Source organism: Falco rusticolus, chromosome 13 (genome assembly GCF_015220075.1).
Source record: "Falco rusticolus isolate bFalRus1 chromosome 13, bFalRus1.pri, whole genome shotgun sequence".
Lineage (NCBI taxonomy): Eukaryota > Metazoa > Chordata > Aves > Falconiformes > Falconidae > Falco > Falco rusticolus.
The window spans coordinates 29,159,311-29,181,038 of record NC_051199.1 but is presented as its reverse complement, the minus strand read 5'-3'; the positions used below and the strand labels follow the sequence as shown (position 1 = coordinate 29,181,038).

General features: G+C 39.2%; 1 protein-coding gene across 9 annotated transcripts in view; it reads right to left on the bottom strand.

Moving 5' to 3' along the window:
- PLCH1 (phospholipase C eta 1) overlaps nucleotides 1-21,728 on the bottom strand; it is an 85,527-nt gene that overhangs the window by 15,380 nt on the left and 48,419 nt on the right. For 8 of the 9 annotated variants that reach the window (XM_037407155.1, XM_037407159.1, XM_037407156.1 and 5 more), the window contains 7 exons: nucleotides 16,951-17,044; nucleotides 14,039-14,242; nucleotides 12,291-12,411; nucleotides 10,551-10,722; nucleotides 7,545-7,652; nucleotides 5,180-5,341; nucleotides 2,413-2,484 (listed from right to left, as the gene is read on the bottom strand). In XM_037407155.1, the coding sequence (XP_037263052.1) occupies nucleotides 2,413-2,484; nucleotides 5,180-5,341; nucleotides 7,545-7,652; nucleotides 10,551-10,722; nucleotides 12,291-12,411; nucleotides 14,039-14,242; nucleotides 16,951-17,044 (933 nt within the window). The remainder of the gene's footprint in view (nucleotides 1-2,412; nucleotides 2,485-5,179; nucleotides 5,342-7,544; nucleotides 7,653-10,550; nucleotides 10,723-12,290; nucleotides 12,412-14,038; nucleotides 14,243-16,950; nucleotides 17,045-21,728) is intronic. The other variant, XM_037407160.1, reaches the window with a different exon arrangement.

Here is a 21,728-nt window from a genome sequence, read left to right as displayed (position 1 = left end):
CCTGGCAAGAGCAGCCAACACTGCTCCTGTCTCCAGTACACTGGGCACTGATCCTGATGAAATTCTAACGTATCATACCAAATTTAACAAATAGTAACACACAGTAGGATCTAAATGTACAGTGCATTGCTTCCACATACCTACGCTTCCCTCCCAGCTTAGAAAATTTTACAAATTCATTTGTGAAGTTGAGAACAGAGCCAGGGAAAAATTTTCAAACATCATCTTTCTGCTGCCATTCAGTTATCCTAAATTATTACAGTATACAGTAAAGAAAATAGCTATGATAAAAAGATTTAAAATCTCAAAAGCACCTTTTTTTTCAGAAGTATCTATTATTTAATACAGTTTTCAACTTCAACAACATTACATTTTTTGTAATACTAACTATAGATTCAAGTGAGAATTTCTTTAATTCCCTTTTCATCAAGAGGTAATAATATAACTGAGAGCTCCTTATCCTTTTGCTCATATGGCTAATTGAGCACACAGTTCTTTTCTCCTGTTGTGATACACCAATATTCTACATAATTTAGTTTGCTTTGTTTAGTGCTGATATGAAGTTGACTATGTTGGAAATAACCTACATGGTTCAGTTTTAGAATCTGAAGGTCTGCACTGTGGATGTTTCCTGCAGTTAACTTGCAGAAATTGTTAGCTTTAGTGTCTTTGTCCTCCACTGGCAGTTTTTAAAGAGTTTATATGTGGCACATTTGGCACAAGAGCTGGCTGAAAATGTCACAAATCAATATCCCTCAGTGGATAATTCTGTATCTGCAAAAATATGAATAGTAACCATCCTTCCCAGGCATCCCTTTAACTGGAAAGGCATAAGGGGGAAGTTACTGAATGTTGCTGTTGCCTCACTCTACAATACAATCATTTTTTTTTATTATTTTTATTTTTTTTTAAATAATCTATGTATTTCTGTCTTATTTTTTTCAACAGAGATAAAACGAATGGGCTTTCCAACATGCTACATCAATTAGGATAACTAGTTGAAGTAATTAAATTATTGACATACTTTCCAGCTCTCAGTGCAACCAACAGATTTTAGTTGCCAACTTCTGTCTGTGACATCTCATTCCATAGCATTTGCCTTCCCATCAACAAACATGGGTTACAACGAGATGTGCCCACTATCCTGCACAACAGGTATTTGCAGATCTCAACGCATACTGAGTGAATAATGTGCACTTAGCTAAAGCAGCTGAAATACGACCACTTTAAGCTGTTGTAAGTTTATAATCGAAGTGTAAATATGAGTCCTGGTATTGTTTGCCTAGGGAAATTTTGATGGCACCTGGCTGGCTTCAGGGCAGATGAGCTGGTGGCTGATTAAGTTCTATGAAGTATTTCGTAATCACTCTTTTTCCTAAACTGCTACTCAGATTATCAATCAGAGTGTGCTCCCTGCTCGGCTGCAGCTTTCACCACAGGCAGCACTGAAGAGGAATACAGGCATCTAGGAGGCTGGGGGCAGAGGAAGCCACTGGTGGCACAGGGACTTGGCTGCAGATCTGCTGCACGCCTCTCTCGTGACGAGCCGACCTGCTGATTTACTGGCTTGGCATCTAAGTGACTCCCGGAGGAAGGAAGCTTGCAGTTGTATCAGCTCATGCTGAGGCTATGCGTTCCAGAGATCCAAGCCTTCAGGCACCATGGGAGTGTGGAAATAGGGGAGGCAGATGACAGGAACACATTTGTCAGGATATGGGAATGGGAGGAAACAGGGGCACAGTGTCCCTTTTGGTGGCCGCTATCTGTACAGCTGTAAAATTGAACCTCACCCTCTACGTTATAGTAGCTCTTGCTTGATTCAACAGAGCCACCACAGTGAAGACCCAGCGAAACAGACAACTTGAACTAGCAGCTACATGAACATAGAAATACTATATGCAAAACCATGAAGAGAAAAACACACTTTTACAAAGCAGGAGCCCAGAGCCAGTACTCAAATCATAGCGGTTCTTTAAAGCAAGAGGAAAGACAGTAAACAGCACACTGCATGGCACTGCTCAGGGTATGAAACAGACTAAAACCGGGCCTTGAATGAAACAAACATTGTCAGCTGTGTGGACAGAGCTCTGGAAAACAAGAATACACCAAGGCATTTGTCTACATTGCTCTTCTGCTGCTGCAAGTTTGATCAGAAAATCAGCAGTTCCACATCACTAGTAAAGATAATCTTTTTAGTCAGGCAAGGTTTTTTCCTGAGTCTGTGTGATTGTCTTTTACAGGGTCCTCCATACTGCTAGCAACTAACATTCTTCTGAACAGCAAGTGTAATCATGTAGTCTTTCCTCACTGCCCTCATATGCACTAAGCTCGTCTCCAGCAATAAAACATACCCAGAGTCTCTAGAATGCTGTCAGACCTAGAAGAGCAAACTGAGACTCTCATTTTACTTACTTTGTTTTTACCAAAGTTGCCCATTAATGATCGACTATGAGACTTTTTTCCACCTTCTTTTGTGTCCAGGCTCTGTGCAGAGAAAGTGCAAAAAAAAAATGTAACTAGATACCTTCAGAAGTATCTTTAGAGAGTCTGCTACAGTCTCTAAAATACAGTTTCAACCTAATATAAGTTCTTGTATGTCACCCTGATTGACTGTTAGAAAAGCACAGTGATAGCAAGTGAAAATAAAAATGATTCAAAGTCTTAAACACAAGATAATCATCTGCAAATATAAATCGAAATCCAAAATCTCATTATAGGACTTTTCTGATTTCTTTATATACTTGATAGCTTAGCAATCCTCTAACAGTAAGGAAAAAATACTAACATTAACACTCAAAGGCAACAAACAACAATGTAGAAAAAAAGTCTAGCAACATCAGGCAAGCAACAACAAAACACAACAGCATTTGAAAGCGTACTTGAAAATAGCCACAAAGGAAACAGTAGGGAGGGGGGCGGGGATAATCTCCTAACAGATAAATGTGGACTTTTCATAGCAAGCCTGAAGTATGAGTTTCACATTTATAGCCATGCCCCTAGACATCAGTTTGATAATTCCTGGCAGCATGTAGCTTCGTCTGTCAGAAAAGCACATGCCTTCATCTTCTAAAGGGCAAAACAAAGACCTAAAGGTGCTGAAGACTATTTCCCCCAGAGTTTCAGTGAGTACTGTGAACTTCAGTTACTCTGTTCAGTGCTGAGCTGGAGTTCACTTCTGGCTATCATGACAATAAGAACACTAGATGGTTTCTTCAGGTCCAAAAAAGTCGATAGCCTTTGTATCTATGTTCAAAGATTCGTTCCTAGCTCAGCCTGCAAGTCTCTGTAAAATGCAGAAGACGACGTCAGCAGATAAAGTACTTTTCTCCCTCAGGTATGAGTGAGAGCTGACAGTTTCAACAGCAAATCCAAACTAGTATCAGGCCTGACTGACAGTACCATACACATTGCCTTTCTCCCTTGCCCTCCCAAGAAATCCACTTGACTATTACTGGAGATTAGTACACAAACTTGCATTGTGAATGCTGCTTTTTTTTTTTTTTTTTTTTTAAAAATAATAAGTTTTTGGGAAAATGAAAGGCACATCAGTAATGAAGCAAGGGAAAATGAGATTTTACCAGCCAAAGCACACTAGAAAAAATACTAGAAAAGAGCTTTACAACACCAAGGCTAGCTAATGAGTTACAGAATTACTAAATCAGCGCAACGTTTAACCATTTAGTTTTCTCCCATCTAAACCAACAGTTTCTATAAATTAATCTTCCAGTTGTTTTAATTTACTATTACTAATTGTTCAGCTCTATATTGCTTAAAACCCTTGAAACCATAGTCACATACAATCAGTCTTCACATAGCAAGGGAAGAGATCTCTGAATGTCCCTTAATAATTTTACAATTAGTCAATTAGAAAATTTTAACATTGAAATTATTACCTGATAGATGTTTGAATAACACACTTGCATTACTGAAGTATTTTCAGTATTCTGGTCACATCAACAATAGGCAATGGGTAATCTGAGACATCATATCCAACACCAACAGATCATGGCAATTTGCATTCGTTAAACAAAACTCCCTACCCCCCGAAATGCTATCTAGGGGCCAGTCATTCTCCAGATACCAGAGGACATACCAAATGTAATTATTCTAACACAATATACATTGAAATAGCTCATATCTTATCATACGTACCAATATGGGGAGTTTGCTCTCTGAAATCCCACTTTTCTCATCTCACAAAGGCCAAAGGGAACCAGCAAACTGACTCTGTTCTCATACTGCAAAGTCTGAAAATAACCCTTCTCTATCGGGTCAGATGGCTTCATCCTTTGCATTCTTACAGCCTCTTCCCACCACAACAGAGCCTTCACCAGACGTCTCAAGCATCAGCACAAGTCAAGTCTGGCTTCAGGCAAAAGTCTCATAGGCCCAACTTCAGAGAAACAGACTGACAAGAGCTATGTAAGCCCTACAGAGTGGGAAGACATGCAGAAAGCAGAGCTACATGTACTTGACCTTTAAAACTACAACGCTTACAGAGTGGGCACATCCCCTGTGGAACAATTCACTCTGTATTCTAGCATAACGGGGATTTGCAACCAGTTGAGGTGAAAGTACAGTAAGCGTGGATCCAAGGTACTAACTGCTTATTGATGTATTCAAATTTCCAATACATTTTACTGTCTTACAAGAAGAGTTTGATGTCAAAAGGGAAAAAATCCATACGTTCTTGATCTAAAAGAGTCTGAAAAAGCAGTCATGAAAAAGCAGAACCTTGCTTCGGGCAGTAAAAGCACAATCCTGTGTTTTAGTGCTGTACAAAACAGCCATCAGCATTAAGGCAGACAACACTCTGGGTTATTGCGGCCGGTCTTGATAGGACTGAGGCAATAGAAAAAGGATCTTTCTCCAATAACCTAGACACAAACCAAATTGCTTGACACATGCTTGCAATACTAGTACTTACTGAATTAGTCACTTCTAAGTTTTACAAGGAATAAACCTGATTAGAACTCATTGAAAGAACATATTCTTCACACTTGACCATTGGAATTCACTCCCCCTTGATATCATCCTGAAATAGTTCCAAGTTTTCATTTGGATAAAACAAACTCAGAACTTGCTCCTAAGTTATCAGCTTCCTCATCTGAAAAATGTACAACATACATTGTGCTGTCTAATACTCAACAGAGCATGTGAAGGGGAAAAACCCACATACCTGCTTCAGGTTAACATTTAAACTCTCATGAGTTGCCTTTAGCAGGGCTCTCACAGTGAAGCTGTCAGGATCTTCCTTGTCCCTGATTTGGGATTCTTTTATCAGAGATTCCAATTTTGTTCTTATGAAAGATTCCACCTGGTGCTCAGTTGCCCCGTTACTCTGAAAGACATTAAGAAAACCAGTTAAAGTAGATTATGATGTCCATCACTCCTGGGACAGCCTGAGGGAGCATTACACATGCTTCAGGCCACAAAGTGCTGCTAACTTTTCCTTTCTCTGTGCAAGAAAAAGCTTCTTGTGTAATACTGCCTGATTTTGCTTTTTCTATTGGTGGCTTTTACTGCCATTTCCATTTTCCTTTTCTCTTTACTCCTCCTGACAAAACTTACACTGCCTCCCACCAAAGCACACTACCACACAGATCACCCCAGAACCCTGGTGTTAGCTCTTTCATTCAAAACTGTCACAAGTCTGACTTCTCTTTCAGAAGGCAGCATGAATTTTCAGCCAATGCACTTACACACTTCCTCCAAAATAACAACCTAAGCATCATTAGATTGCTGCTCCAAACAGTAAGAAAGAGGAAGCAATTCCTGTTAACAGCAGTCATACGGACTATACAGGCACAATTACATAAGGCACTTAAAATAAAAATGGATCCTATAGAACAGTGTGCACCTAGCATTCCTCTGCCTGTGGGGCGTGAGAGCTCTCCTGGCACAGGACAGGAAAGCAACTGTTCTGTCCTAACATGTTCCATGCCTAAAGGCATACTGTGTTTTGCATTGGCATTAAGGATGGCCAAATTTTGTCTTAAGTCTTTCTGTTAAAGAAAGCATCGTCTCATCAGAAGTGCTCAAGCCACATTAGTAAATACATAGACTGCTCCTACTGAACAGCACATGACAAAACATCAGTCATTACATTGGTTTCAGAACTGGTTCAGCAATTTTATCTTATTACATCCATAATTAAGAGTTATATTGATTCAATACATAATTTTCCCTGAACTTAAACCTGCAGAAGTTTGTACCTGTACTTAAAATTAATCATATTCCTAAAGTTTTATGGGATTGGAAGTCTTCAAGCTTCCCCACAAATTAATTAATACCAAATATTTCCAGTTCTGTAGTAAATACTAAGAGAAATAAAAATTCTGAGTTATTGAGCAAGCTGACTGTATCCTGTGCTTCAAGCATACTTCTGTATGAGAGAGACTGTCTTGTGGAACATATGGGTTGAATGACATCCAAGTGCAATTTAACCTCAAATAATTAAGAAATTAATTAATTATGATTCTGTCCAGTAGCATAAAGGGGTGCTAAAGTTTATTGGAAAGGGGGGGGTGGGGGGGCAAACCAACCAACCAAGAAAATCAAATCAGCCCTTCTGTATGGTGTACAAGAATCCCCCAAAGGATGTGGCTGACACTAGCATTTTAGCAGCATCAGGGTAGGGGAAGAACCTGCATAAACATATACTTCCTCTGAACCAGTTCAGATGAGGACTTCTTAAACAGAAGCAAATCCTAAGGTATTCTGAAAAACCTTCAATCGCTAAGAGCAGGCATATACAGACAAACTAAAATCTCGGTATTTAAACCAAAACCATTTAATGAGAACTAGAGATAAGAACAAGGCAAACTCACTGGGCTACATTCAAAAGTAAAGATAAACATTAGTCTTGCTAAATATTAATTTGAATTTGATCTATTCTTTCTGCATCTCCCTAGACAGTATTTTCTTTGTTCAAAAGTTTTAACTGGTGAAGCAAGGCTATCTCCTGACTAGAAAAAAACAAAATCAACCACACCTGCTGGATAATGTGTATTAGCATCATATGTCAGTTTCCATTTGTAGCAAAAAACCAATGTGTTAATGAAATTAACAGCAGAAAAATACACAGAGTCTAAAAAATAAAAGGAACAGAAAGCCATCTTCAGTGCCAAAAAATAAGAAATGGAAGGACTGAAAATAAAAAGGTTTCACACCTCGAATTTTTTTTCATTCCATAATTTTCATCTAGCATTTGGTGTAGCAATTCCATCATGGCATTGCTTTGAGTACTACACATTTGTATCTGAAAAAAAGCCTAGCAGGCTTACAATGCTGGCTATTTCAGTCTATTATAACTAAAGTACTTAAATCTGTTATTTATATGATTTAAAAGACAAAGTGTGCATTTCCAACCAAAGTTATTCCATATCTAAAAGTGGAATTATATAACTTCTATATTTAAGGTCCTGACTTAGAAATCAAAGTTAAAAACTCTGATCTGCTTACAACTGTAAGTAGCATGACAGAGTATGCATGTAAGAAATGTACAGATGTAACAATTCTGGGAACTGTGTATATGCACATACATAGCAGGGCTTTAGCTTGCAGTCATCTTCAATTTCATCAGCACTATCCTCATCTGAAACTTCTCCTTCCTCAGCATCTGCTCCAAGACTGTATGGCAACTTTTTACCCTAAAATGAAGAAAAAATACTCACAATAAATGCACACATCGTCAGTGTTTCTCAGTGCAAAGACCAAAATAGCCCATTCCTCAATTATTCCTTATGTAAACTGCAACCAGAGTTCAGAATTTGTTTTCAGAGAGTCTCATGCAAACCTGTTCAAGGACACAGATAATCATAGGTAATATTTTAAGTATTTCTGGAAGAGTTTATTACTGAAAGAACTTTGCAAGCTTTTTCAAGAAAAGCATACTACCTCTCATCTCCAGAGCAAGGCAGAAAGTACCCAAAATATTTTTTAAGCAGACTCTCAGATATTTCAGGCTTACCTCTAGCAAGCAGACCAACTGTATATTTAAAATAAAACTCTAGAAATCAGAAGCTGAGATTCTGTCATAGGTTCTTCATCAGAAAGCAAAGTGCAGACACAAAAGAACTCACTGCAAGCAGGCACCAAAATGAAGGAAGCAGCAAAGCCTATTTTAATATTGTGTGCTCATGCAAGAACCTGGTCAGCAATCCAAATTAGTTGCTAATCCAGTACTGTGAATGTCATATACTTCCATTAGAAAGGAACTACTTTAATTCCATGTCTAGTTTCCAACACCCGATTAGAGTAGTGAGCATCAAACAGAGGTTATTAGCTACTCCTGGTAAAACAAAACCCAAACAAAAAACAACCAACCAAAACCACAAACCACCACCAAAACCCAACCAAACAAAAAACCTAAAAAGAGGCCCTGACAGATTAATGAACTTTTTTAGAGCATTAATCTTTAATTCTCCTGTATGATCACTTACAGTGAAGCCAAATCACAGAATTTTAGAAATGTTGGGCTATTGGTCTCCAGTCCAATCTCCCACTAAAGGAGGACCATCACCAGCTCTAGGTGAGCTCTGCTTAGCCAAGTCTCACAAACTTTCAAGGGTGGAGTCTCTCCCAGCCTTCTGGGCAGCATCTTTCCATGCTCCACTACCCTCAGCTGAAAAAGCTTTTCCTGCCATCCAATCTGCACCTCCCAAGCTGTAACTTGTATCCATTGCCTCTTGTTTTACCACCTGTTACTTAGTAAATCACCTATTAAACTTCTGTGTCATTACTTCTGTGTCTTCCTCACCAATAGCAAAAATGTTCGCAGTCTACCTGCTTCCTCAGTGGCAGAGGTAGACAAGAATTAGGCTCAGATTTCTGCAGAAATGGATTGATTTATAGACTGCATTTTGAAATTAATAATGCTGTCCTGCTAATGAGTGGGTCAAATTCACTTCACATGGGCACCTTTATACTGGTTTAAATCCGTAAGTATTACTAAAATCACTCTTTAAATACACTAGCAAAACAAAAATTATGCCATTACTTGAAATTGTTTGGCTAATGAATCAATCCTGCCTTTAAAAGGAAAATGTATAAAACAGAGCAAAAATAATAGCAAACAGATGAGAAACTGGCTTACTTCTCAATAAGATGCTAATTCTTAAATACGATTTTTATCTTTTCCAACAGGGCTGCTTAAATTGAGCAGGCAATGGGAGACAGGTTTGTGAAAAGAGACTGTGATGCTTAAAATAGTATTTCTCATTCTGAAAACATTAGCTCAGCTTCACACCATTCTGTAACTACTCTCAGGGTTTCAGGACTGTTAGCTGAAGAATTACACTGAAGTTACAAACTCAAATGTGCTAGGAAGACCAGCTCAAAAGCTCATGTAAGAACTGCACAGTACTAAACCTCTCTTGCCTTCTGTGCATTGACATAATATTTCGAGCCAGGTTTGCTGGGTTTTGTTGCATGACTGACATTACATACTATTTTGTTTGACTCCTTAATACCAACACTACATGCTTGCATCACTCATTAACCAGCAGTTATACAAGAAAACCAACTGAGTGAAATTCAAAATCACAGTTGAGCACTCAAAGGTTTTCTAATTCAGGGTCAGTTCTGTACTATACACTGAAATACGTCCAGACTAGCATCAAACCAAAATTGTGAATCCTTGTAGCCAGCTTGATACAGAAGATGGGGGGTTGGGCGGGGGGAATAGTAACTCAAGAGCTCACAGCAAAGGAATTGCCCCCCATGTGTCAAAATTAGACAATTTAATAAGCCACAACTATATAAATTGCCCCCTTAAAGGTCTGCCTTGCTTATTATATCCTATCCATCTTGGTTTTTGAAATTCTTTTCAGAGCAAATCTGTTCATAATGAGAGGCTCAAATAATTAGTCTTGCATACCACACTAACTTCAGTGCTCCAGGGCCTCCTCCCTCGCTGCTCCTTATAGCCACCTTCTGAAGTGCTCCTTTCATAAACACAGCTGATGAACCATGAAAACAGTTTCATTTCATGAACTAGTGCTCATAGCAGGGTGAAGGGGAAATGCCAGAAAATAGAAGAAATTTTCACTTTTATATGACTCCAAAATGTTTGTCCAAGGAGGGACTGTAGGATAATGTTTAGATACTATAGGGATATAAACCATACAGACATCCACTAATAACAAATCAGACAAAATTTTTTTAAAAAGACCAGGTTCAGGTAGCTGTCACAGTTACTTCTATTCATAACAACGCATTTTATGTCATTTTTCTGCTCTCCTGACTTGGTGCTAAAGTGCAAAAATAAGCACCTCTGACTAAGACTCTCAGATAAAGATGCTTAAGGAAAAGAATTTTGTTTCCACTGTTGATACCATGTCCCTGTTGAAACACTTACACAAGTACTCTGGAACACATGCCAAGTCCAAAGTAAACTCTGTTTCAATGTCTCTGAGAAGCTCAGAATTCTAACTCATTGCATCTGTACTATTCCACATGGTACTGCTGAACTGGTTCTCCAAAGCCAAAGAAAATCTATGGTAAATATCACATGCTGCATTTTGAACATGCCGCCAGTAGCAAGTTACCTTCACTAGGATCTTCCCTTTCAAATTTTGAGGACTAGGAAGCTGTCTGGAATCTCCAGTGACTACAGATGACAAGTCCAGTTTGTCACCAAATATCTCCTTCAAGTACTGAGCGATCTTCTTTTGTTGTTGAATACTGCAATGGTTTTCGATAGACAGTATCACTGGAAACCTAGAAATAAAACCCCCAGACTCTGTCATAACTGTGTTTTAAGAGAGAAGACCTGCACAGCTTACCACATAAACTGGTTTAAGCAGTTTGCTTTTGCACTGTCAGCAGCCTGGAACCAAACTCGCTTTGGGAAGAAGGACTTTGCACATGAACTCCCAGATCCCTGCTCTGTCAGAACCCCTTTCTCAGTCCCTGCAAGCAATTCTGCCCTTTCTTGAACCCTACCCACAAGCACATTGGGTGACAAAGTTTGAAATCCATGATCACCAAGTGTGAGGCACAGAGACAGAAAGCTCATCAGCAACACGATGCCCTTCTGTTCTATGTAACGGAGCAGAAGGTGTGTTATTCCTTTGCAAGCCATATACAAAGTCTTCACAAGCCATAAGTGATCAGCAAGCTGCTCCTGAAGAAAAGCATTTTGACATAAGCAGTTTCAAAGGAATTGCTAACTCCTCTCTGTGTTCCAAGACTGATAGCTGCATGAATGATTTGCCTTTCTTTTAGTAAGTGTCTACAGCGAGTCAGACCAAATCTCTGAAGCTGCCCAGACTCTGGAGAAGGAGAAATTATCGGCAATACTTTCCAGAGTACTCTCCCAGGCACAAGGAATTTGCAGCTTAAGTTTCCTGAGCTAAAGACATTGTTTCTATATATAACAGCCTATTTCTTGCAAAAATTTGCCCTGATTTCTAAACTTTTGGCAGCCCTGGGATCTTATGGCAAGGAACCCCATATGCCAACTACACACCAAATGAAGAACCACCTCCTTCAGTTTTGAAATCACTATCTCCTATTTCTAATCAATAACACCAAACTTTTGGGCTCAGGTTTTTTGGTTGGGTTTTGGTGTTTGTTGTTTTCTGGGGGGTTGGGGTTTTTTTTTTCCCCTTTTCAAATGGCCATTGTTGGGTCACTTTCTTCATCTTCTTTCCACACCACACCCCCCACACCCCCCCCCAAATAAAGAGAAGTAAGCATTTTCTCTTCATTCTTTCTAAACTACTCAACATTCTGTACACCCACTCATAATTTGAGACTGTTGTATATATATATATATGGTTAAACACCATGATTTTCATAATAAACTGTCATATTGTACTATGGGAAACAAAATAGAATCTGAACATCCCACATCTCCACACTTCCTCATACTACGCACGAGACAGCTTTCAAATTTTCTTACTGAAATTTAGTATTTTCCTTAGGCAGAGAATACTATGCTATTGATTTTTAAGAATTTCCCTGTGGATATGAGTGGGAAGTTCTGTTCAAAGATATTCAACAGTCTCAGACTGCTCAAAATATTACTGCATTTATGATGCATGAAAGGTCTTTCTATCTTAGGTTGACCTTTCTAATTTGATTGTTGGAAAGACCTCATGCAGTTGAAGAACAAATAAAGCATAAGCAATAAACAGGGGAACAGAATCAACTTTTCTAAAATCAACAATTTCTAAATGTGTTTAAAGGAATACACCTACTTCCTGGTTTTGCCTTTTGATTCTGACATGGGATTAACTACACAAAACAGACAGATGTAGCTTCAAAACCGACTCTACACTTACTCATTGTTGATGAAGGCGTATTTATTGATAGTTTCTGCCACATCACGGAAGAGTATTTTAGAAGTAAGAGTATAGCCATGGTGTACTACCGGCTCTCCATCTGGACCATCCCAGCAATCCACTATTAAGACAGAAAAAGTTATACATTAAGAGATGCCCATGATCTTATACATTTCTGCTGATCTTGCTTGCCAGCAGAACTCATGTACAGTACTCAACCACGCAGGTGTCAACAAGTTTTGATTCAATCTATTATGATCTACCAATTGACGTAAGACTAACAAGACAAGTCTTTTGTTATACCAAATGAGAAGTCCGCAACCTAAAAAGGGGGTTTCCCCTTATACTAAACTGAGTGGTTTTCCTCATATATAAAATTATAAAGGTGTAATAGGTCAAATGATGTTTACAGCTATTTCTTAGGAAAGCAGCTTCGCTTCTGAAGACAACCTGTTTAAAAGCAATTTAATCTTCTTCCACTCCAAATTAAACTTGCAGTTTTATAACCGATGATAGTAAAAGTAGCATCAAATCCATCGCATATTGAATGAACTAGGACAGTAATATTTTTCCCAATAAAATTACTGTACCCTGGATTTACACTAAACATGTCACTACTATTGGCTGTACAGGAAGTTAAAAACTTCACAAAGTGAAAGCTAGGTATTACTTAGGCTGTACTGTATCTACAATAGTTTTGAGGTCAAGCGAAATGACATACTATGCGCATTCTAGTGAACTTTACAGAAGGGAAAGTACAGTGAGAGATCACCCAATTTTATCTGGTTCACTTTCTCCAATTATTTTTTAAATTCAGATTAACAGATTTTTTTTCCCAATTATGAATTTTGTAATACCAGTCAAAAAACTTAATAGCAAGTTTAAATATGTCAAAGGACTTTATTCCACCCACAATCTTAAGAACAACAATACTAATGTTTTGTTATTATTTAAATAAGATACTTAAGAGTTTATTATTATTTAAATAAGAACTTAAATAAGAATCCAGTGCTATCTCCAGGCTATCAGACAAACAGCATCTTGTTTTCCTCCACCAGCATCCTGCCAATGAAACAGAATCCTACCTTTCTGTTGTGGCAGACCAAAACCAAGTTTCTCAGCTCGAAGATGGCGACAGAAATAGATACACAGCTGTACTGAGAGAAGGCACTATTGCTCACCTGTCCTCCTACAGGCACTTTTCGTCTTCCCTTTGCATCTGCAGGAGGAACTGCATATGCAAACACCCACTTTCCTATTCAGCTTATGAAAGAAAAAGGTCTTTGCTGGCTCAGCTCATTCTGAACAACATGGATCAGGAAGCATTCCTGTGAAGCAGTAACCTCCGGCACAGGAGAACTGCAGAGCAGAACAACTGGGGCTTCTCTGCTGGGACTGCCAGGCCCCAAACAGATGCCTGCCCATTGCCTTACTTGAGCTTGCGCAATAAAAAAAAAAAAAAAAAAAAAAAAAACACTTCACAAAAATGCAGGACAATGGAAAAGTTGCACTGACTGAGTAAAGTGTAACAATAATCAGCAGGCAGGAGAAAACAGTACTGTCTATCATGTTTGTCTAAGATGGCCATTCCCAATAGAAAAATTCTGGTTAGACTGCTAGAAAACAGGAGTTTATCACTGAAGTTAATCAGCCAGTGAAGCATTCACGCTTTGAGCTTGCCAGACTTTGTGCTTAAAAGAAACATTCATCATACTTCTCACAACTAGCAAGTTAGACAAAAAACATACCTTCAATACATCGACAACCATCTTGCAGCACTCGTGCATACATCTCCGCTCTGGACTGGGACAGCAGCTGGTCTCCTGTCAGGTACGTATTGTGAGATGAAGCAATAAAGTAGTTACAAAGTGGTTGATCCATATCCTGATGCACTTCGCAATGCAGTGGATTAAATACATCACAAGCAGGACTGCGCATGAAGTTGGTGAAACCTTAGAAGAAGAGAAAGTTTTGCCATGGATGCAGTATGTGTTACCAAGTAAATGATTTGCACTCTAATGTTTGCTTTTTCTGTTTATGCTTGTCAGTGCTAACTCATTGTCTCCAAAACCACTGAATCTTCCTGTACCCCATGTTTTCAGCATATTAACTGCTGTCTGTGCCTTGCCTGGTTCTTTGCAAACTGAAGAGGCTACACAGACTCAGTCCACTGTTGGCACACACAGAGGTATTTCTTTCTGAAGCCTGTGGAAGTTCTGATACCTTTGAGAAGAACACATCTCCAAGATCCAACCTTTGTCCTCAAACAACTTTCAAACAGCTTTGAACTAGAGAAGACATAATCTAGAAAGACATATTTATGACTGCCAAAATTAAAAAAAAAAAAAATAATCAACAAGCATTTGCAAAACAGGGCATTGAGCTAGGCCTCTTCATGACTTAATTAACAACCAATAGTAAAAAAAAAAAAAAGTAAGATTCTAATAAAAGCATACAATTGCCAAATAGTAGCTATACAAGAAGACTTTTAGTCACAGATTGATATGGCCACTGCCCAACCTATTTGCTGATCAGATGCTTCATTCAGACCCTCAGAAGGGGCAGAAAACAAAAATGCACCTATAAAAATTCTCTGAAACCCTGGAGAACCTCCCTATACTAAATCCAGTGCACAGACTAAGACAAGTGTGCTCAAACTGCCTTCTGCAGTTCAGACAAAACTGCTCTGCTAATACATGCAATAGAAGAAGGTATTGGTTCTATTAGTATTAGTAGAAGAAAATACCCTCCCTCACAATTATTCTGGTGAGATAAAAATAATCTCTTCATCTAGATGTTACTGCAAACAGACAGTACGCAGCTAAACCACGAGTCGTTACAGTTGTAAAAACTGCCTTTTTCTCCTTGTCCTTCTCAAACTGGTACCCCCTACACCCTCTTGATTCTTGTTAAAGCATCAGTATAACTGAGAAATTGGGTCAAATGCTTAGACAGCATCAGTCTGCATTTCCTGGGACGCTGAATTGTGCCTTGGAGTGCAAGCGACCTGCTTAGAGGAGCATAGCTGGGTAGATGGAAAGGGGGGAACCTCAGCCTCACATTCAGCAGGATGCAGAGGATTTGACACATGCACGATGTTTCCCCTCAATGGATGCTTCTGATGGATGGATGCTTCTGATGGCACAAGAGCTATCCTGTTCTGCTCCATCACAAGGATAACATCTTGTAAATAAGAGGAAGCAGAGGAAATCCCTCAAATCCTGGGCAGCAGAAAAGACTTAGGTATACAATGCCTGCAAGAGTATAGGTTGGTATTCTGCAGGTCTGTCACGACTTCGTGCTGCTGTTGATGCCTCACAGGTCCCAAGTTGAGAAGTAATCTTCAGAAGGTAGCAACAATGTCAAGAACAAAAGAACACGCTCCTACCAAAGTTAAGAAAGATCTGACCATTTATACAGCTCACAGACAGGAACGAGAGCCAAACTGACTTCCTGACTTGGAAGCTAATGCTTTTTTATCCTGAGTTTATTGCTGACACTTAGGCTCTGCCCCAGTGCCACTCTTCTGCTGTAAATAAGCACTACCCTGACTGAAGATACTGTGTAGACAAGGCAGCACCACCTGAAGCACTGCACTGCAGCACAGGGAGCATGGGGGCCCATGCTAGCCAATTCACTGATCTAGCCCATCTCACTAGTTCACAGCTTTCTCTGTGCTGCACGTTTCTCTGAAAAGATGGTACTTGGTTTATATCTCTGTAAATTAGATCAGCATTAAACAGAGAAAGTTTTAAAAATACCTCCTATGAGACTGAGAAATGTAGAATATTTAAAAGGATAGTGCAAACAATACTAACCGTGAGAGCAACTCCAACATAAAAGCAGCAGCAGTAAGGTTAAGAGGAACAGAAATGCTTTCAGAAATATTTTTGTAAGCGCCATAGCTTGTTCATTTTGCTTTCCTTATTTCAATTTAAGTGCAGTGCCCTCGGTCATACCAGAAGCTTGTTTAAGACGTGAGAGGCAGTCACCAGGATTTAAGTACCATGTGGAAGATTCCTCCTTCCCCACCCCAAAATCATCATGTAAATTATACTGCTTCACAAAAGCTATCTTCTGGGCAAATTAACACACCATAGCATTTAATCTATTTTGTTCCAGTTCAGATTTTGGTTCGATATTAAGTTGGATTCTGAATAAATACACCATTTACAATTGCTTTAGCAAGCAAGGTGAATAAGGTATTAAAACCAAAAGAAAATGCAACTATCCATAATTTATTTCACATAAGCATAAATCAATGGATTGTACAGGAGCGATTCCAGATCTACAGAGCAGAGCAGAATGAAAACTCTGCTTTTATTACTTCAGTTATAACAGGCTATAACATAAAACATTCTATACCATATATTTTATGTTTATATCTTACAAACACACAAGTAGCAATAAATTCATGCAAGCCTAAGGCATTCCCATTACTGTACAATGGCCATGATATATTGCTGTATAACACTAGCTGCTAATTCACCCCACCTACTCTTGTCTCTCCCATGTCTCACAAAAATGCACCTACACTACTGACTGCTGCTCTTCTATGTTACTATCACAGTCAAATATTATAAGCTACACAAAAACATTGTTAAAGCTTTTCTATTCCACTACAGTATATCAAGACTAATTTTGAAAACAAAAACGTTACCTTCAATCCCAAGAACATTTTGCTTCTTGTTTTCTTCTGATACTTCAAACTTCTGTATGATGTCAAGACAGTATTCTGGTGTCACATTATTCATCTGCACAAAAACAACAGTGTTGGTGCACTTGTTTTTAATACCATGTTACCAGCATACAAAAAAACTACTTTAAGCTTCTGGATCCAGTTGAAAAGCCTTACAATCAGACACCGAGTTCATCAAGTATGACTAGGACAGTCAGTAATACTACTGTAAAAGGACTTCAAGATGTTGGTTTGATTAGTGCTGCACAAGGCTCACAGATCTTACCTTTGAGGAGAAAAACAAGACTGAAAGGCAGCTATCACTTAAAAGCTGTATTATTTTAGTTTAAAGATGAAAATTACCTGTTAAGCACCTAATAATAGTAGTACTGGGCAATACTGCTGAAATGAGAACTATGAAGTTATATTCTTTAATATGATCTACTTAAACATGCAGAAATATTTGGCAGGGTTTGATTTCATTTTCATGCATTTTCCATTTCTGTGATTTCATTACTTCCAAGAGAGTTCACTGTAATATGCAGGCTATGAGATAAATAACTAGATTCTGAAATGAAAAAAACAGAATTGTTCTGAAACAAGTAAGAGTTTTGTCATCACCTTCAACTAGCCCACAACTGAAGTCCTAATTGGTGGGGCCAGAGTATCGCCATACACTTACATTTCCTTTAAAATTAAAGGACTCACCTTTTCTCATCCCCACCCCCATTAAGTTACAGACAGCCAAAGTGAGAACTATGACTGGGTGTATTTCTTTTCTTCCACTAACATCACAGGATGACAATGACAACACTAAAACCTTTGGCAGCTTATTTGTGCCCCTATTCTGTCTACTGTTCATACCCTCCATCCTTTGCCAAGGTCAGGTCAAATGGCCTGACATGAGGGACAGGCTGGAAGCAAAGGAACTTGCAGTCCTTTCTCAGATAGCGTGTCATCTCTGTTAACATGACTGCTTCAGGCAAAGGCAGGAATGAGCTTAGTCATCATGCAGATTACACAATATTTATTGTTTAAATCTGAAAATGACCCCTCTGTGAACTGTTCTGTTACTAATGGACTTCTCTTTCAGATGGCAAAACCAATTCCATTTCCTCTGCTCTGTCTACAGCCTCTGATGAATTTGCTCTTTCTGCTGTTTCCAGTAGCTCAGTATTCCCAGCATCAGCATTCAGCTACATGAAAATCTGTAAGTAGGTTGATGACTCTTAATATGGCCTTCTCCAAGGGCTTGATCCTGCCAAGTGCAGAGTTCCTTCTAAGAAATGCGGGTGCCATGACTGACCATGTTTTGTAGCACCTAAAAGGCTACAGTCTAAGTATGAAAAATCACCAGAGCAGGAGAAAAACTAGACGTGTCAATATTAGAAGTATAGTAATAGAAGGCAAGCAAGTGAGCAGTTCAACCCATATAGTGACTTAAGCTGAAAAACTTGAAGATACTTTCCAGCCTTTTTTCTCTTCACCCTGCCCTCTGTTTTTTGTCTTGTATAGGGAAAGCATAGCTCAGTCCATTTACTTCTCCAGGCATTTTATTTGTAACTCCTTGCTAAGCCAACAATCACAAGATGCCTGCAAGAATTACACAGGATAATAGGAAAGAGAACAATTCAGCAGCAAAAAACCCCACCTGATTCTTCTAGCTCAAGTAGATGTTGCTGTTTGATTGCAAACACTGTTCATAGCAGGCCCTTCTTCAGCACAAGCTGGCCAGAAATAACTTTTGCATTATGGCTCCTTGATGGCCGAGTGGCAGGGTACTTGTGTGCTTTAGGAAAGAAAATGTCTAATCTAGTCCAAAGCGTGTCTGCTAGGGAAAAGTCTACTGATTTGTGCTTTTTAACTGTAGCTAGAGAGATGACTACTTAGGCTACTCATTTAAATCTGTTTTCATTAAGTTTTAAAATACTCCACTAATAATATCAAATAGTAATGATCGTTATTGATGACTGTATATTTAGATACATTGCTTATTGAAAGTGGTCAACAGTGGAGCTTGCAAAATCTCTTGGACACATGCCTCCTTTTTATATCCCTGGTTAAAAGTTGTAACTTTGATGCACGTATGTTCTTTAAAAGAGTATCAGCCTTTGAACAACTAGTAAGACCTTGGTTTTTAAGTAAATGAACTACCGATTAATTTTCCTAAAATAAAATCCTACAAAACTACAAAAAAAGCAACACTATCCCTAATCTTCAGTGTAGAAGTATGAGGAAAAAAAAGAGGAAAATCACTTTTAATTTCACCAGTCTCATTGGAAGCAGGTCAGACAAACCAATTGCCAAAAATATACTGCCATCTGAAGCTGCAGAGCACTGCAAGGCCAGGTAACGGGAGAGCCCACTTCTGTCAAAGGCCCATAAGTTAAGAATGGGAATAGTTCTCAAGGGAAAGGAAAAAAAAGAAAGCAATATAAAGTAGAAAAGAAGTTATAAAACAAGTGCAATGCCAATAACAGGTGTTCTTAGACAGGATGCCAACCCACCGGCATGTCAACAGTGCTCTAATGGTTTAGGCTACGGCTGTTCACAGTTCATCATTCTCTAAGAAAAATCAAAACACAAATAATCAAAGCAAAGACGTTTTTCCAATTTCAGTGCAAGATGTCAATGTAAAGTATCATGACATATTGAATCACCACATAAATCAGTTATACTGATTATCCTTCTGCATAAGCATGAAAGAGGAAGGCATCAGCTCACTTTCCAATTGAGAATTTGTGCTGCTGCCATAAGGTTTTTCTGTGAAAAGCAGCAAGGATTGATCAGGCATGATGACCTAGCATTGTCTTCCTTGTCCAATATTAACACGCTCCACAGTCTCTGCTCTTTTCAAAGTCCATGTACCAACACTGATATTCTTATAATTTCCCTATTCCTTTTGGGATACTGGTTCCTGATATCCTTCAGTACTCACCGTTTCAGATCATAGCCAAACATATACTGACATGCCCTGGCATATACTGTTTCATAATATCCCTTTAAAACTTCTTCCAAGAGAGCAGGTATAGTGGTTTCATAGAGTACTTAATCCCCACTTCCCATTTTTTGTCACATTTTCGCTATTCACCACACCCCTAGTTATTCCTGTGATACTGTATAATCACTGCAGACAAGTAATAAAAGTCAGCTTACTCTCTCTCAAGCAGGCTTAACTCAAAATGCACAACTTCATATTGAATAATTAAGGAAAAGCTTTACATAATTATATGTGTATGTTCCGAGGGTGTAATTGTTACCAAATTACTTCCTCTTCAGCTCAATTAAAATGAGTTGGGGGCTTTAATTTTTGCCACCAGTTCCATTGCATATGGCAGCAGCCCTTTTAACCACAGAAGATACTAGTTTGGTACCCATGTGATGGCATGGTATTAATATTTCCATCTGGTTCCTGTCGCTTGGGAGTACAACAGGGCGCATCACGCACTACGCAGCTCTTCCCCAAAGCACGCAGAGACTGCTGCTGTAGGCAAGATCTCAGCAGGCTGTCCTCTTCCTCAGGACAGATAAAAACTGTATTGCTAAGTAACTGATCCACGGCAAGGCAGCAGCTGGCAAGCAGGCACACAGGAAACCTCACCCTCAGAAAACCAAAACTAAACATTTCAGGTTTGTGACACCAAGTCAGCCTTGTAACTGCATAAAACCATAAGCAGAAGAGTTGAAAAGGTCTCTGCTATGACTGAAACAAAAGCACTTGATGTGATACAGATACGGCATGAAGGAGGAGGGAAGAACAGACAGCAGTCAGACAACAGGTGCAGGCTGGCTGACCCCCCCAACACTCCAGCAGCATCACTACAGGGCTCCCAAGGCCAGGGCAGAATGAGGCCACTCACTCTACAATGCAGGTCCAGAACTGCTAGCAACTGCAGAGCTGCTCTTTAACAGGGAAGACTGTTTGTTGAGCCCAATTCACCCAAGCCCCACTACTCAAAAGGCAAGTATGAGACAAGCTCTGTTGGTCAAAAGAGCCTGGAGATCCTGCTGTGGAAGCTATAGCAGATCAGTTTCTGGGGAGGACCAACTCAGGCAATTATATTGGTTTATTAAGAAAGGACATTCCCAAAAGGAGAACACTCAGGCATGCAGGCATGACTGCACATCTAGAGATGTTCCTCCCTCACGCCACTTGTGCTAAGAGGACTGCAGGACCAGAAGTCATTCCAGAAAACAGCCTTTCTGCTCTTCTTGCATTTGAGGTTGTATAATTGTAATTTCAATAGACACATAATAGCAATTTCCACCTAAGCAGAAGTAACCTGTTTCATGAGCTCTAGGGTAAAGGCAAAGGGGAGCTCTCCTTAAAAAAGCAGCCAGCTTAGCAAGTTAACAAAAACCCCAGAAAACAAAACCCCCTTTTGTTCTATCCTCAGGCTGCACAATATTTAAAAGTTTTGCCAGAAGAGTAGCAGATGGAGTTGGACAGACTGTCCACAGATTTCCAAGCAGACAGACAAGAGCAAAAATGAAATGCTGTTTGCTTGAAGGCAACTGAGAGCTGCATTATGATTTGAACCATCAGCTTGTGAAGACAATCTTGCCTTACCCAAGGACATGGTTATCACCTCTGAGTTCTGAAAACATTTAAGGATAAATCTGCTCTAATACCGTTAATACTGGAAAGTGGAAAAAACAGAGGAAAGAGGCAAAGAAAGTGCAAGGTGCTTCTATACTGCACTGCCAAGAGGTTCACCTACAGATCGCGCTTTTACTCTTCCTATTGTTTGTTTTGGGAA